This window comes from Hypanus sabinus, unplaced genomic scaffold (assembly GCF_030144855.1).
Source record: "Hypanus sabinus isolate sHypSab1 unplaced genomic scaffold, sHypSab1.hap1 scaffold_307, whole genome shotgun sequence".
NCBI lineage: Eukaryota > Metazoa > Chordata > Chondrichthyes > Myliobatiformes > Dasyatidae > Hypanus > Hypanus sabinus.
In genome coordinates this window covers 314598-328038 of record NW_026781221.1, presented here as the reverse complement: position 1 = coordinate 328038, position 13441 = coordinate 314598, and the positions used below count along the sequence as shown (strand labels likewise).

The following is a 13441-nucleotide window of genomic DNA, read 5'->3' as shown; positions in this document are numbered from 1 at the left end:
GGCAGTTACCAGAGTAAGTTACATGGTTGGCACATTTTAGGCTGAAAAATCTGGAATATGCTGTAGACTTCTATGTTTGAAGTTGAACAGCAAAGTAACTTCTCTTCTTTAAACTGTACATGTCTAGGATTTTAATGCCACTTTCCCACACTCCCATAGACCCTTTGTCCATCTCCTGAGTAAATAGAGATGAAAAATTATTTAAGATCTCGGCCATCTGCTTTGGTTCCACACGTGGGTTGCACTCTCTCTTGGAGGCTGCTTCGAGGGTCTCTCTCTCCTGAAGCAAATACAGTTCTCTTTATATCATGCAGTCATGTACACAGATACCTGTGGGTTCACCCCCCTTAGTTTCTCTACAGATGGGTATTGTTAACTTTATCAGTCATAAATTGTTTGTATAACAGTTTTATTTGCTACTATGTCTGGATGCAGACAGACACAGGCCCACCACCCAAAGTCTGCTGCCCTTGTAAATAGTCACTCGCTCTAATTGCTTATCTTGCAGGAGCCATGAGAAACACAAGGCACAATGTGCTTCTCACACCAAGGCTGCTCACCCGCTCAGCTTATCTCATGGGAAAGCAATTGTGCCTTTATACTCTTACTCTCAAGCTCATGGATGCTATGACCTTTAAATAAAATAGCCAGGGTCACAAGCGGCCTATGAGATGCTAACTTCTTAATATGACAGTGATATCTTAATTCCAGGTGTTGATCCACGCCCTTAACACATCCACCTGTCCTACACTGTTACTTGTATTGAAATATACCGGGCTCAGCATATTCACAGCACCATGCTCAACTTTTTCATTCCTGACTTTGAGGACAGAACAACATCTGTCTCCACCACCCCTCCAATATCTGTTCTGTTATTCAGGCTCCCATTCCCCCTGCAACTTTAGATTAACCCCCCCCCCCTTACCCCCACCTCCCACCATGCAGGTCTATCAGCCCTTTGGCTTTCCTCTCCCAGATCTATAAAAAGGAGGTGCATACCAGCTACAGGTAAATAGGAAGAAATGGGGTACAAGAAATTCAAGTGAATACTTATGAAAGAAATAAAAGAAGGCATGAGGTTGTCCCAGCAGACAAGGTGAAGGGAAATCCTCAGAGATTCTGCAGATGCGTTGAGAGCAAAAAGATTGCAAGCGAAAAAAAAATCATCTGAAAGATCAGAATATGAGGAGACAAAATAGATGGGGGAGATATTTTTCTGCTTCCGTATTTACACAGAAGATGGACACAGTATATAGAAGTGAGGCAAAGCAGCATCAACTCCATGGACCCTGTACAGATTACAGAGGTGGAGGTGTTTGCTGTCTTAAGGGAAATTACCATGGATAAGTCCCCAGGGCCTGTCAAGTTGTTCCCTTGGACCCTGTGGACCACAAGTGCAGAAATTGTTGGGGTCAAAGCACAGATACTTAAATCCCCGTTAGTGACAGGTGAGGAACTGGAGGATTGGAGGACAGCCAGTGTTGTTCCACTGTTCAAGAAAGACTCTAAAAATAAACTAGGAAATTATACATTGGTGAGCCTGATATCACTGGTGGGAAAGTTATTGGAAAGTGTGTGCAGGTTGCAGATATTTCATTTTAAAATCTTTTTTTAAATAAATTATTATTGATGATTAACAAAAAGATACATTAAGTCGATATGTCATTATGTACAATAAAAAATTAAATTAGCAAATAACTGATTAACAAAGCTAAGCAATATATCAGTAATAATAAGAAAAAATAAATTTATAAGAATATTTTTTGAAAGAAAAAGAAGCAAAAAAATACCCTGTTAACTAAAAAAAAAACCCTGAAAGAAAAAAACAAAAAAAAAGCATTAGCAGCAGAACCCCGGAGCTATACATCATACACGCTTGCATAAAAAATAAACATCAATCCACTAACTCAAATCCATTTAAAGAAAAATCAGAATGAAACCATATTAATTAACTCAAATCAGATGATAGAGGTGGGCAAGTGAACTCCACCTTTTCTCAAAATCAAATCGAGAATCAAAAGTTTGACTTCTGATTTTCGCCAAACTAAGACATAACATCACCTGAGGAAACCATTGTATCAACGTAGGAGCAGAAGCATCTTTCCATTTCAACAAAATGGCCCTTCTGGCCGATAATGTGACAAATGCAATTACATGTTGGTCTGATGGAGAAATACCATGAAAATATTGAGGGATTATGCCAAATAAAACAGTCAATTTATTAGGTTGTAAATTAATTTTTAAAACTTTAGAAATTGTAGAGAAAATAAACTTCCAAAAATGTTTCAGTACAGAACATGACCAAAACATATAGGAGCTGGATATACAAGTATTTGGATCAATGTGGACTGATTCAGGATAGGCAGCATGGCTTGGTCCTGTCTAACCGATCTTACAGAGTCTCTCGAAGAAGTTATCAGGAAAGTGGATGAAGATAAGGCAGAGGATATCTACGTGGACTTCAGCAAGGCATTTGACGAAGTCTCATATGGGATGTTGGTCAAGAAGGTTCAGTCACTCAACATTCAGGATGAGATAGTAAATTGGATGAGTAAATTGGGAAAAGCCAGAGTGTGGTAGCAGATGGTTGCCTCTCTGACCGGAGGCCTGCGCCTAGTGGTGTGCCACAGGGATCACTGTTGGATCTGTTGGTGTTTGTCATCTATATCAGTAATCTGGATGTTAACATGGTTCGCTGGATCAGCAACTCTGTGGATGAAACCAAGATTTGGGTGTAGTGAACAGCAAGGAAGACTATCACGGCTTGCAGTGTGATCTGGACCCGCTGGAAAAATGGGTTATGTAATGCAAAATGGAATTTAATTGAGACAAGTTGCATTTTGGTAGGACCTAGGTCTTACACAGTGAATGGGAGGGCACTGAGGAACACTGTTGAAGAAAGGGATCTGGGAATACAGATTCACTGGGAATTCACTGCAAGTGGTGTCACAGTTTGATAGGGACGGAAAGAAAGATTTCGTCACATTGGCCTTAATAAACCAAAGTACTGAGTACAGGAGATGGATGTTATGTTGACTTTGTACAAGACATTGGTGAGGCCTAATTTGGAGTATTGTGTGCAGTTTTGGTCACCTACCTACATGAAAGATGTAAAAGAGGTTGAAAGAGTTCATTGAAAATTCACAAGGATGTTGCCAGGTCTGGAGCACTTGGGTTATAAGGGAAGATTGTACAGGTCAGGATTTTATTCCTTGGAACATAAAAGACTGAGGGGAGATTTGATTGTGATAGAGGGGCATAGCTCGGTTAAATGCAAGCTGGCTTTTACCACTGAGATGGGGTGGGACTACAACCAGCGACCATGGGTTAAGGGTGAAAGGTGAAACGTTAAGGGAAACATGAGGGGAAACTTCTTCACACAGACGGTCATCTGGGTGTGGAATGAGCAGCCAGCACAAGTGGTGCAATTTCAGCTTTTAAGATCTTTGTATAGGTACCTAAATGGTAAGGGTATGGGAGTGTGCAGTTGAAGTAGTTCAGCACTAACTAGATGGCCAAAAGGGCCTGTTTCTGTGTTGTAATTTTCTATTACTGTAACAAGAACCTGAAATAATACAAAAATTCATTCTAAATCCTTTTAACAGCTGTGAAGACCAACCATTCATCTCAGCAGGATTTTTTTTTTATATATGGCATTAAAACTGTGGCACGTTAAGTTAAGGAAAATCCCAGTTGCACATCAAGAAAGACTATTTGCATGAGACTGTTTCAGTTACTGTGGGGCCAGGCACCAATGCTGCTCAGCAGGAACCGGGAATAATACCAATGCATAGAGTCAAACTGAGCCAAGGTACAAATTGGAGATGGCAGAAATGCCCATTCCTATAGAGACACAAGAGCATGAGGAAATTGATGGTCATTCCAGATACCAGCACTGTGCCCAGTCAGGAGATAATTTCTCTCTCCAACTTGGGTTGAACCTCACTGTAACAGTGTGATACCAGTTCAAACCTTGGCAACTCAAGTGATCTCATCTGAAATGTTGTCCTACACCCATTGATGGATTTTGTAAATCTTGTTACAGGTTGAGAATGAGAAGGAATTTATCTCCAAGACTCTCAAACACGGCACACCAGTTTTGCTGTCTCTGACTAGATCGGGGGTCGGCAACCCGCGGCTCCGGAGTCACATGTGGCTCTTTTACGTCTGTGCTGTGGCTCCCTGTTGCTTTGGGAAATAATTGGTCAGTATTTAATTAAAATGTACTTTATGTTAGTTTGTTAGTTTTTGAAAAGTAATTCTAAATTTGAAGATTATGGTGATCTTGTACAATCTAATTAAGACGTTGTGGCAACCCATTTCCCGACACATCCGAACCGGCTCACAATTAGCCAGCGTTCAGGCTAAGGGAGATAGCCTACGGGGGTTTGTGAGTACGTGTCTTTTGCAGCATCCACGCCCATGGGGGGCGGGTTGAGGGAGGCTTAAAAGCAAGGCTGTTTAGTTCGAATAAAGCTATCTTTGACTGGAGTTTACTGACTGCGTGTAGCACACCGCTACAACGTGTTTTTATCGCTGGCTGTCCAGAGGGGAGGTGCTGAAACGCTTTGTCGCGTGTCTGGAAGAAGTGAAAACTTTCCTGGGCAGCAAAGGGCCCACCTTTTCTGAGCTGGAACAGCCAGAGTGGCTGGAAAAGCTACACTTCATGGTAGACATGACAGCGCACCTGAACACGCTGAACACAGCTCTTCAACGGGGTAAGGACGAACAGCCCTGCACATGTTGGAGGATGTTTTGGCATTCGAGCGCAAGTTGACAGTGCTTGCCAGAGATTTACAGAAAGGCACATTGTCTCACTTCCCCAATTTGAGAGAGTTCAAACAAGGTCATGACATGATAAATTCGGAGTATTTACGTTCTGCAATCATCGCAATGCAAACATCATTTGGGAAACGCTTCTGTGAGTTCAGAGAGGAAAAAAACACATTATCCTTCCCGGTCACTCCCCTAAGCATCGATCCATCCCTACTGAATACGACTGCATTGTCAGGTGTGAGTCAACCTGACCAAGTATGATAAATATTTTAATTGCCTATTATTTTACGTATATTCATATGTTTTCATTGTTCAGTGAAATAGTCCTTTTATTTTTCAGGTTGACAGCTGGCTGACGTTATTTTTGGTTTGCTGCTGGCGGCAAATTTAAGTTTGGCGTTTTTCATAAATACAAGAAGGACTCAAATAGACGTTGAGTATTTTACTTAAAAGTAACCTTCAACCCAACGTCTTTTTTTCGGAGTTCAAAATGTTTTTGTTGCATGCAGAAATGTAATTTCGTTTTCTCTGCAGGAGTTCATCAATTTCATAAATGCAACACATTATAGTTTGTTTATACATAGCATAAAGGCAAAACAAAACGTTGTATGCAGTGTTATTTCATTTTAAATGTCAAACGGGTTTTGCGGCTCCCAGTGTTTTCTTTTCTATGGGAAACGGGTCCAAGTGGCTCTTTCAGTGGTAAAAGTTGCTGACCCCTGGACTAGATACTTAAGAAGTGGAGCAAGAGATTCAATAGACCATCTGTCCTTCACAGACTGTGGGGAGGGATTCACTCGGTCCTTTGGCCAACTAGCATGTCTGTCATTTTACGCAGGGGAAAGGCTGTTCACCTGCTCAGACAGTGGGAATGGATTGACTCGGTTATCTCGATTGAAGGTACATCAGCAAGTTCACACTGGGTAAGGCCATTCACCTGTTCCGTGTGTGGGAAGGGATTCAGTCAGTCTTCCCACCTGTGCACACACCAGTCAGTTCATAACACACCAGGCAGAGGCTGGTCATCTGCTGAACTTCTGGGAAAGGATCCACTCAGTCATCTGACCTAATGGCTCATCAGCGAGTTCACACTGGGGATAAGCCATTCACCTGCTCAGATTGTGGGAAGAGATTCATTCATTCATCCAGCCTACAGAGACATCAGCGAGTTCACACTGGGGAGAAGCCGTTCATCTGCTCAGAATGTGGGAAGGGATTCACTGATTCATCCAGCCTACAGAGACATCAGCGAGTTCACACTGGGGAGAAGCCGTTCACCTGCTCAGAATGTGGGAAGAGATTCACTCAGTCATCCACCCTACAGAATCACCAGCGAGTTCACACTGGGGAGAAGCCATTCACCTGCACAATCTGTGGGAAGAGATTCACCCAGTCATCCACCCTACTGAGTCACCAGCGTGTTCACACTGGAGAGAGGCCATTCACCTGCTTAGACTGTGGGAAGAGATTCACTCATTCATCCACCCTACTGAGTCACAAGCAAGTTCACACGGGGGAGAGGCCGTTTACCTGCTCAGAATGTGGGAAGGGATTCATTGATTCATCCAGCCTACAGAGACACCAGCGAATTCACACTGGGGAGAAGCCGTTCACCTGCTCAGAATGTGGGAAGGGATTCATTGATTCATCCAGCCTACGGAGACATCAGCGAGTTCACACTGGGGAGAGGCCATTCACCTGCTCAGAATGTGGGAAGGGATTCATTCAGTTATTCCACCTACAGAATCATCAGCGAGTTCACACTAGTGTGAGGCCATTCACCTGCACAATCTGTGGGAAGAGATTCACACAGTCATCCACCCTACTGAGTCATCAGCGAGTTCACACCGGAGAGAGGCCATTCACCTGCTCAGACTGTGGGAAGAGATTCACTCATTCATCCACCCTACTGAGTCACCAGCGAGTTCACACTGGGGAGAGGCCGTTCACCTGCTCAGAATGTGGGAAGGGATTCATTGATTCATCCAGCCTACAGAGACATCAGCGAGTTCACACTGGGGAGAGGCCATTCACCTGCTCAGAATGTGGGAAGGGATTCACTCAGTTATCCAACCTACTGAGTCATCAGCGAGTTCACACTGGAGAGAGGCCATTCGCCTGCTCAGACTGTGGGAAGAGATTCACTCATTCATCCACCGTACTGAGTCATCAGCGAGTTCACACTGGGGAGAGGCCATTCATCTGCTCAGTCTGTGGGAAGAGATTCACTCGGTCATCCGACCTACAGAGTCACCAACGAGTTCACATTAGGGAGAAGCCGTTCACTTGTTCATTCTGTGGGAAGGGATTCACTAAGTCATCCACACTACAGAGTCACCAGCGAGTTCACACTGGAGAGAGGCCGTTCACCTGCTCAGTCTGTGGGAAAAGATTCACTCAGTCATCCAACCTACAGACTCATCAGCGAGTTCACACTGGGGAGAAGCCGTTTACCTGCTCAGAATGCGGGAAGAGATTCACTCGCTCTTCCACCCTACAGAGACATCAGCAAGTTCACACCGGGGAGAAGCCGTTCATCTGTTCATAATTTGGGAAAGGATTCACTCAGTCATCCCAACTACTGGCACACCAGTCAGTTCACAATGGGGAGAGGTCGTTATTATGAATCCCTAGGTTTTGTTTGCTGTGGACTGTCATTTTAAGAGAGAGAGAGACAGAAATTAGGATGGTGAGTCAGTCTGACTTGCAGGTTGTTTAATTTGCTCACAGCTTGTTTTGTTTTAACTGAGGACAGAGACACTCAGACGGAGAGGAAGGAGGAAAAGTGGAAGGATCGGAACCGGGGAACTAGTGGCTGAGGGTCACTGTTTGGAACTTTCCTGTGACCACAAGGGTGGGTTAATTATCGATTCACCGTATATCGAATGTGTGGTTATCACCTCGTTTGATCCATAGGTGTGGATCGGATTTGGCGTATCCTGTGAAGACCAGTTATGTGTTAACCCTTTTCTGGGTTTGATGTGATAATTCACTTGAAGATGATACCCCTTGTGACAAGTCACTTTCAGTGATAATTTGTATGTGGATTTGGAACGATGAAGCATAAAATCTACAGCGACTGTTGTCTCGTTTTACCACAGTGGAGCCTGTGGAATTCGACGTAATTGCCTTCTCTCGCCATTTACCCTGGATTACAAATATCTCTCTCATCACCTATTCTGTGGTTATACTGAACTTTCATACTCTAACACATCAAGACTTGAAGCCTTGTTTCCCCCAAGCTTAATAGTTTGGAAGTTATATTTACACACATATATACACATAACTTCTGATTATCTTGCTTAAGTTACTGTATTATAACTAGATTCTAATAAAGATCCTTTTATCATCAAAAACAGTCTTCAGGTGTCATCTATTGCTGCTGGTTCGTTTCTAAAGCGTTACGATTCATAACAAAATTGGGGGTGTGTCCTGGATATGAACAGATTTGGGAGCATATTGATTGATTAATTATTGATTTCATTGGGGAAATCCCTTTTGATTTATTTGTGTGTGGAATATCAGCATCAATAGATGTTGATAGATTTCCGGAAGCCTCAACCTCTGAGGCATTAGAGGATGCCAGTAGGATTGAGTTGTTGAGTATTGGTAAAAGGTGAAATTGACAATGAAGAGAGCACATATGACGAGGATAATAGCAGAACATTATTTATCTGAGGGTGTGTTTAAAGTGGAGGAGTTGGAGGTGTTTTCTGAAAGCAATCTTAGCGAGCTGGAGGTCCAGTACAAGATAGAAAAATTAAAGATGGAGGCTGCAGAAAGGCAGAGGCAGTTTGAGGCTAGAGAGGCATAAAAACAGAGGGGGGAAGCAGAAAGACAGAGGGTGTTAGAGCTGGAAAATATAGAGAGTTTGCAGCAAAGGGGTCTGGCATTAGACTCTGGTGATAAGTTTGAGGCCAGTCAGTAAGTTAAATTGGTAGAACAAACATGAGGAAAGTGGTTCGACAGTGGTTCTCCCTATAGATGCTGCCTGGACTGCTGTGTTCCTCCAGCATTTTGTGTGTGTTAGTTAAATTGGTACCTCCTTTTTACGAGCCAGAGTTTGATGAATACTTTCAGCTGTTTGAGAAGGTTGCTCAGAGTTTAAAGTGGCCAAAAGAGGACTGGCATATTCTCTTACAAAGTGTAATTAAGGGGAAGGCTCAGCAAGCATATTCTGTTTTGACAGTTGATGAAGCAGCTGATTTTGACATAGTGAAACAGGGTGTGCTCTAAGCTTATGGGTTGGTCCCTGAAGCATACAGGCAAAAGTTTAGACATTTGGAAATCTGTGAGGCAGACTTATATGGAATTTGCTTATGAGAAGTTTGTGTATTTTGACCACTGGTGCACATATAAGAATATAAATGATGATCTTAACAGCTTGAAAGAGTTGGTTTTAATTGAACAATTTGAAAGATGCGTCTCTGATGACATAAAGGCATATTTAGATGAAAAGGATGCTGCCACTTTGCAGGAGTCTGCTAGATCAGCAAATGAGTTTGCTTTAACTCATATTGTTAAAGTTACCCAGAATACGAGTTTCCAAAAGAGTAGCAGGGATCACCAGGGTAAACCAGAAATTAAAGCTGGGACTAGTGACACGAGTAAGGATGAAGGGAAGCAGCTGAAGGAGAAATATTCTGGTCTTACTTGTTACTATTGTAAGAAAGCTGCTCATATGATGACCAATTGTTCAATTTGAACTTGCATTTGGTCAGAGAGTGAGGGAGCTTTGACCTTGTTAAAGGAACAGTGGATTGATGGGGATGTACATGTTAACTTGTGAGACTATGTTTTGAAGTTCAAAAACAAACTACAGCAGTCCTGTAGTCTAGCAAGACATCTGAAGAAGAAAAAGAAAAAGGAACCAGTCCCGAATGCCTGTGTTCAGTATGTTGAAGCACCGATAACCCCACAGGGTTCTGAACATTCTGTTGAGACTCAGTTAAGAACTGAGAGTTCTGACTGAGTTAAGAAGGGATTTGATTATTATATATCTGATGGGTTTGTATTAGTACAGGAAGGGTCTGCGAAGGTACCAGTGAAAATTCTTCAAGATGCTGTGGCTTCTCAGTCACTTATATGAGACAGCGTTTTAAAGTTTGGTGATGAGACTGACACTGGTGAGGTAAATCTTATTAAAGGCATTGGGGGCGGCGTGGTTTCTGTGCCATTGCACAAGGGACCTTTACAGTCAGGGTTGATTTCGGGACCTGCTAAGATCAGATTATGCTCCAGTTTACTGGTGGAAGATGTTACTTTGCTGTTAGAGAATGACCTGGCAGATGGTAAAGTTGTTCCTGCAGTGCAGTTGACAACTAAGCCAACCACTGTCGACCCACAGATGGATTTTAACATTTATCCTTCCTGCGCAGTAACTCACAGTATGGCTAAAAAGTCTGCCGACGCAGACAGTTCTGTGCAGCATGATTCTGATACCCATGATAGCCAAAATCGGGATTCAGATTATGCTGACTTGTCAGGGACTTTTCTGCCTTCAGTGTTTAAACAGTATTCATGTAGACAGTCTGATGAGAAAGATTTATCCCTGTCTAGGAAGTAGTTTATAGCAGAACAGAACTGGGACCCTGAGATTGAAGCTTTAAAAGAAACAGCTCTTTCTGAAGATGAGATTAAGAAAGTGCCAGTAGGGTATTATCTCAAGGATGGAGTGTTAATGAGGAAGTGGATGCCGCCTGCTATACCTGCGAGTGAGGAATGGGCAATTGTTCACCAAGTTGTAGTTCCTAAAGTTTACAGGATTGAAAACTTAACTTTGGCCCATAGTATGTACTTTGGTGGCCATTTTGGAGTGAATTATACTGTAAAAAGGATTATGAAGGAATTTTACTACCTAATTTGAGGAAAGATGTTGTGATCTTTTGCAGAACCTGTCACACTTGTCAAGTTGTGGGTAAACCTGATCAGGTCATACCAATGGCCCCACTCCAGCCTATACCTGCATTCAGTGAACCCTTTTCCAAAGTTATAGTGGATTGTTTTGGCCTATTGCCAAAGACTAAAGGAAGCCATCGGTATTTGCTAACTATTATGAATACCTCATCCAGATTCCCAGAGACACTACCTCTCAGGAATATTAAAGCTCAAACTGTGACGAAGGCTCTTACCAGGTTTTTTACTTTATTTGGTTTGCCCAAAGAAATCCAATCTGATCAAGGAAGTAATTTTACCTCTGGATTATTCCAGCAGGTAGTTAGTGAACTGGGAGCTAAACGAATTACATCGTCTGTGTACCATCCAGAATCACAAGGGGTTTAGAAAGATTTCATTCTACCCTCAAAACAATGATTAAGACATACTGTGTTGAAAATGGAAAAGACTGCGATGAAGGAATACATTTGCTTTTGTTCGCAGTAAGAGAGTCAGTACAGGAATCACTGGGCTTTAGTCTATTTGAACTTGTATTTGGTCAGAGAGTGAGGGACCTTTGACCTTGTTACAGGAACAGTGGATTGATGGGATGTACATGTTAACTTGTCAGACTATGTTTTGAAATTCAAAATCAAACTACACCAGTCCTGCAGTCTAGCAAGACAAAATTTAAAGATTTCTCGAAACACAATGAAGTTTTGGTTTGATTAGCGGGCTTGCGAAAGAAAATACCAGGTGGGGGATAAGGTGCTTGCTTTATTTCCAATGTGGGTGAATCCACTTAAGGCGAAACTCAATGGACTGCATGAAATAATCTCTCGTTAACTATGTGAATTATGTTATTAAAAGACCTGACCAACGTAAACCAACACAGGTGGTACACATAAATAAGATAAAGCCTTATGTTGACAAGCAGGCACCATCTGTGAGTGTTGTCAAAACATTTGAATCTGGCAACCCTGAGAATGAAACAATTGACTCGTCCGAGACTTTTCACAAGCCAAACACTGTCCCAGTTAAGCTAATGAACTCGGTTGTTCAAGAAATCATTGATAACAAGTTGGCTCATCTGCAGCCAAAGCAACAACAACAGCTGAAGGAATTAATTCTGAAGTATAAAGATTTATTTCCCATCGTTCCCAAGCAAACTCCGGTCACAGTATATGACGTAGATATTGGTCAAGCCAACCCAATTAAACAATATTGTATTGTATGAATATATTGTATATTGTAACAATGAATATTGTATGAATGTAGAAGAGTGTAAATTGGCTGAGCAAGAAATTGAATATATGCTGAACAATGGTATTATTAGGCCTGTGATTATGAACTGTGCCTCTAAGAACCATGTCTGTAAAACAGAGAGAGAGACAAGCACAAGCAGCTTGTTACAGAGACAGATAGAGCGGAGGGCCTGCATGATGGACAGCTGGTGTTCAGCACAATGGTATTTAAAGGAGCGTTGCTGTTTGTTTCATAGGACAGGCAGACACACAAAGGCTAGTGGGAAGAGTTGTCACTGAAGTTTTAAATGCCCTCACGTGTGGGGTTGAGGATCGGTTATGATGAATCGGTCTGTGACTATTAGTGCATGTGAGAGCAACCCTGTGAAATCTGCTGAAAACCCTTGCCTGGGTTGGTAGATTTCACTTGAAGATGAAGCTCTTTAGTTGGTTGCATTTGACTAAATTGGAAGATTCGGAGAACATCGACACCTGTTTACTTGAATGCCAAATTTCTCACTCACTTCAATCCTGTGAACTGAACTGAATATCCTTACCACACCAGCGTAAGACTGTATCATTTACCGCCTAAGTTTGGGACATATATATTTAAAACTATATATGCATAACACTGCTAGATTTTGCACTGATTATGGAAAGGTAAATGCAGTAACAATAACAGATGTCTATCCTATCCCTCAGTTGAATGATTGCATCGTAAGGTTGGAAAAGCTATATTTCTAACAAAGATTGATCTGTTGAGAGATTATCGATGTGTTCCGTTGACGGACGGAGGTAGAGAAATTTCTGTGTTTGTGACACCATCTGGGTTGTACGAAAACAATGTTTTGCTGTTTGGAATGAAAAATGCCCCAGGAACATTCCAGAGAATGATTGATTCTGTAATTCGAGAGTTGGAACACACAGATACCTGTTCTACTGACGTAGTCACTGGGAGTGACACTTGGGAAGAGCATATCTCTGCAGTAGAAAAGCTGTTTGACAGGCTTTCCCAGGCCAGCATTACAGTTAACTTAGCTAAGAGTGAACTTGGCCATGCCACTGTGACCTATGATGGCTATGTTGTAGGTCAAGTCAAGTTGGCTTCTGTTCAGGCAAAAGTCCAGGTAATTTTCTGAAGTTTCTATTCCGACTGGTAACAAGGCTCTTGGAAGGTTTCTGGGAATGGTTGGATATTATTGTAAGTACTTTGTAAGAGCTTTGCTGGCATCGCTCTTCCGCTGACTAATCTCCTGAAGAAGGGTGACAAGTTTGTTTGGACCAAGTCTTGTCAGGAGATTGATTGAAAATTATTATTTGAGATTAGGCCAATCAATGTAATGTCGTCAACAAATTGAATTCACAGATTTGAGCTGTGAGTGGCGACACAAGTCGTGGGTGCACAGAGAGTAAAGGAGGGGGCAAGGAGACACCCCTGTGGGGTATGCGTGCTGACGGTCAGAGAGACAGAGGTGAGGGAGCCCATTCTCGCGATCTGACAGGAAGTCCAGGATCCAGCTGCACAAGACAGGGTGAAGGCCGAGGTC

At 42.4% G+C, this 13441-nt stretch overlaps 2 protein-coding genes across 4 annotated transcripts in view; both read left to right on the top strand.

The window, feature by feature from the left end:
- LOC132388375 (zinc finger protein 850-like) overlaps positions 1-13441 on the top strand; it is a 56934-nt gene that overhangs the window by 5356 nt on the left and 38137 nt on the right. For 2 of the 3 annotated variants that reach the window (XM_059960718.1, XM_059960715.1), the window contains exon 1: positions 4072-4204. The exons of the other annotated variant lie outside the window; for it this stretch is intronic. The gene's annotated coding sequence lies outside the window, so the exon portion shown is untranslated. Of the gene's footprint in view, positions 1-4071; positions 4205-13441 lie in introns of those variants that run through there. 3 annotated transcript variants of the gene reach the window in all.
- On the top strand, positions 4069-8374 carry LOC132388376 (gastrula zinc finger protein XlCGF26.1-like). Its single transcript, XM_059960719.1, has 2 exons — positions 4069-4204; positions 5117-8374. The coding sequence occupies exon 2, from the start codon at positions 5846-5848 to the stop codon at positions 7322-7324; it is 1479 nt and encodes a 492-aa protein (XP_059816702.1). The 5' UTR covers positions 4069-4204; positions 5117-5845; the 3' UTR covers positions 7325-8374.

What these genes read in the sequence shown, in the direction of transcription:
- LOC132388376 (XM_059960719.1), top strand. Translation starts at nt 5,846, where the DNA reads ATGGCTCATCAGCGAGTTCACACTGGGGATAAGCCATTCACCTGCTCA.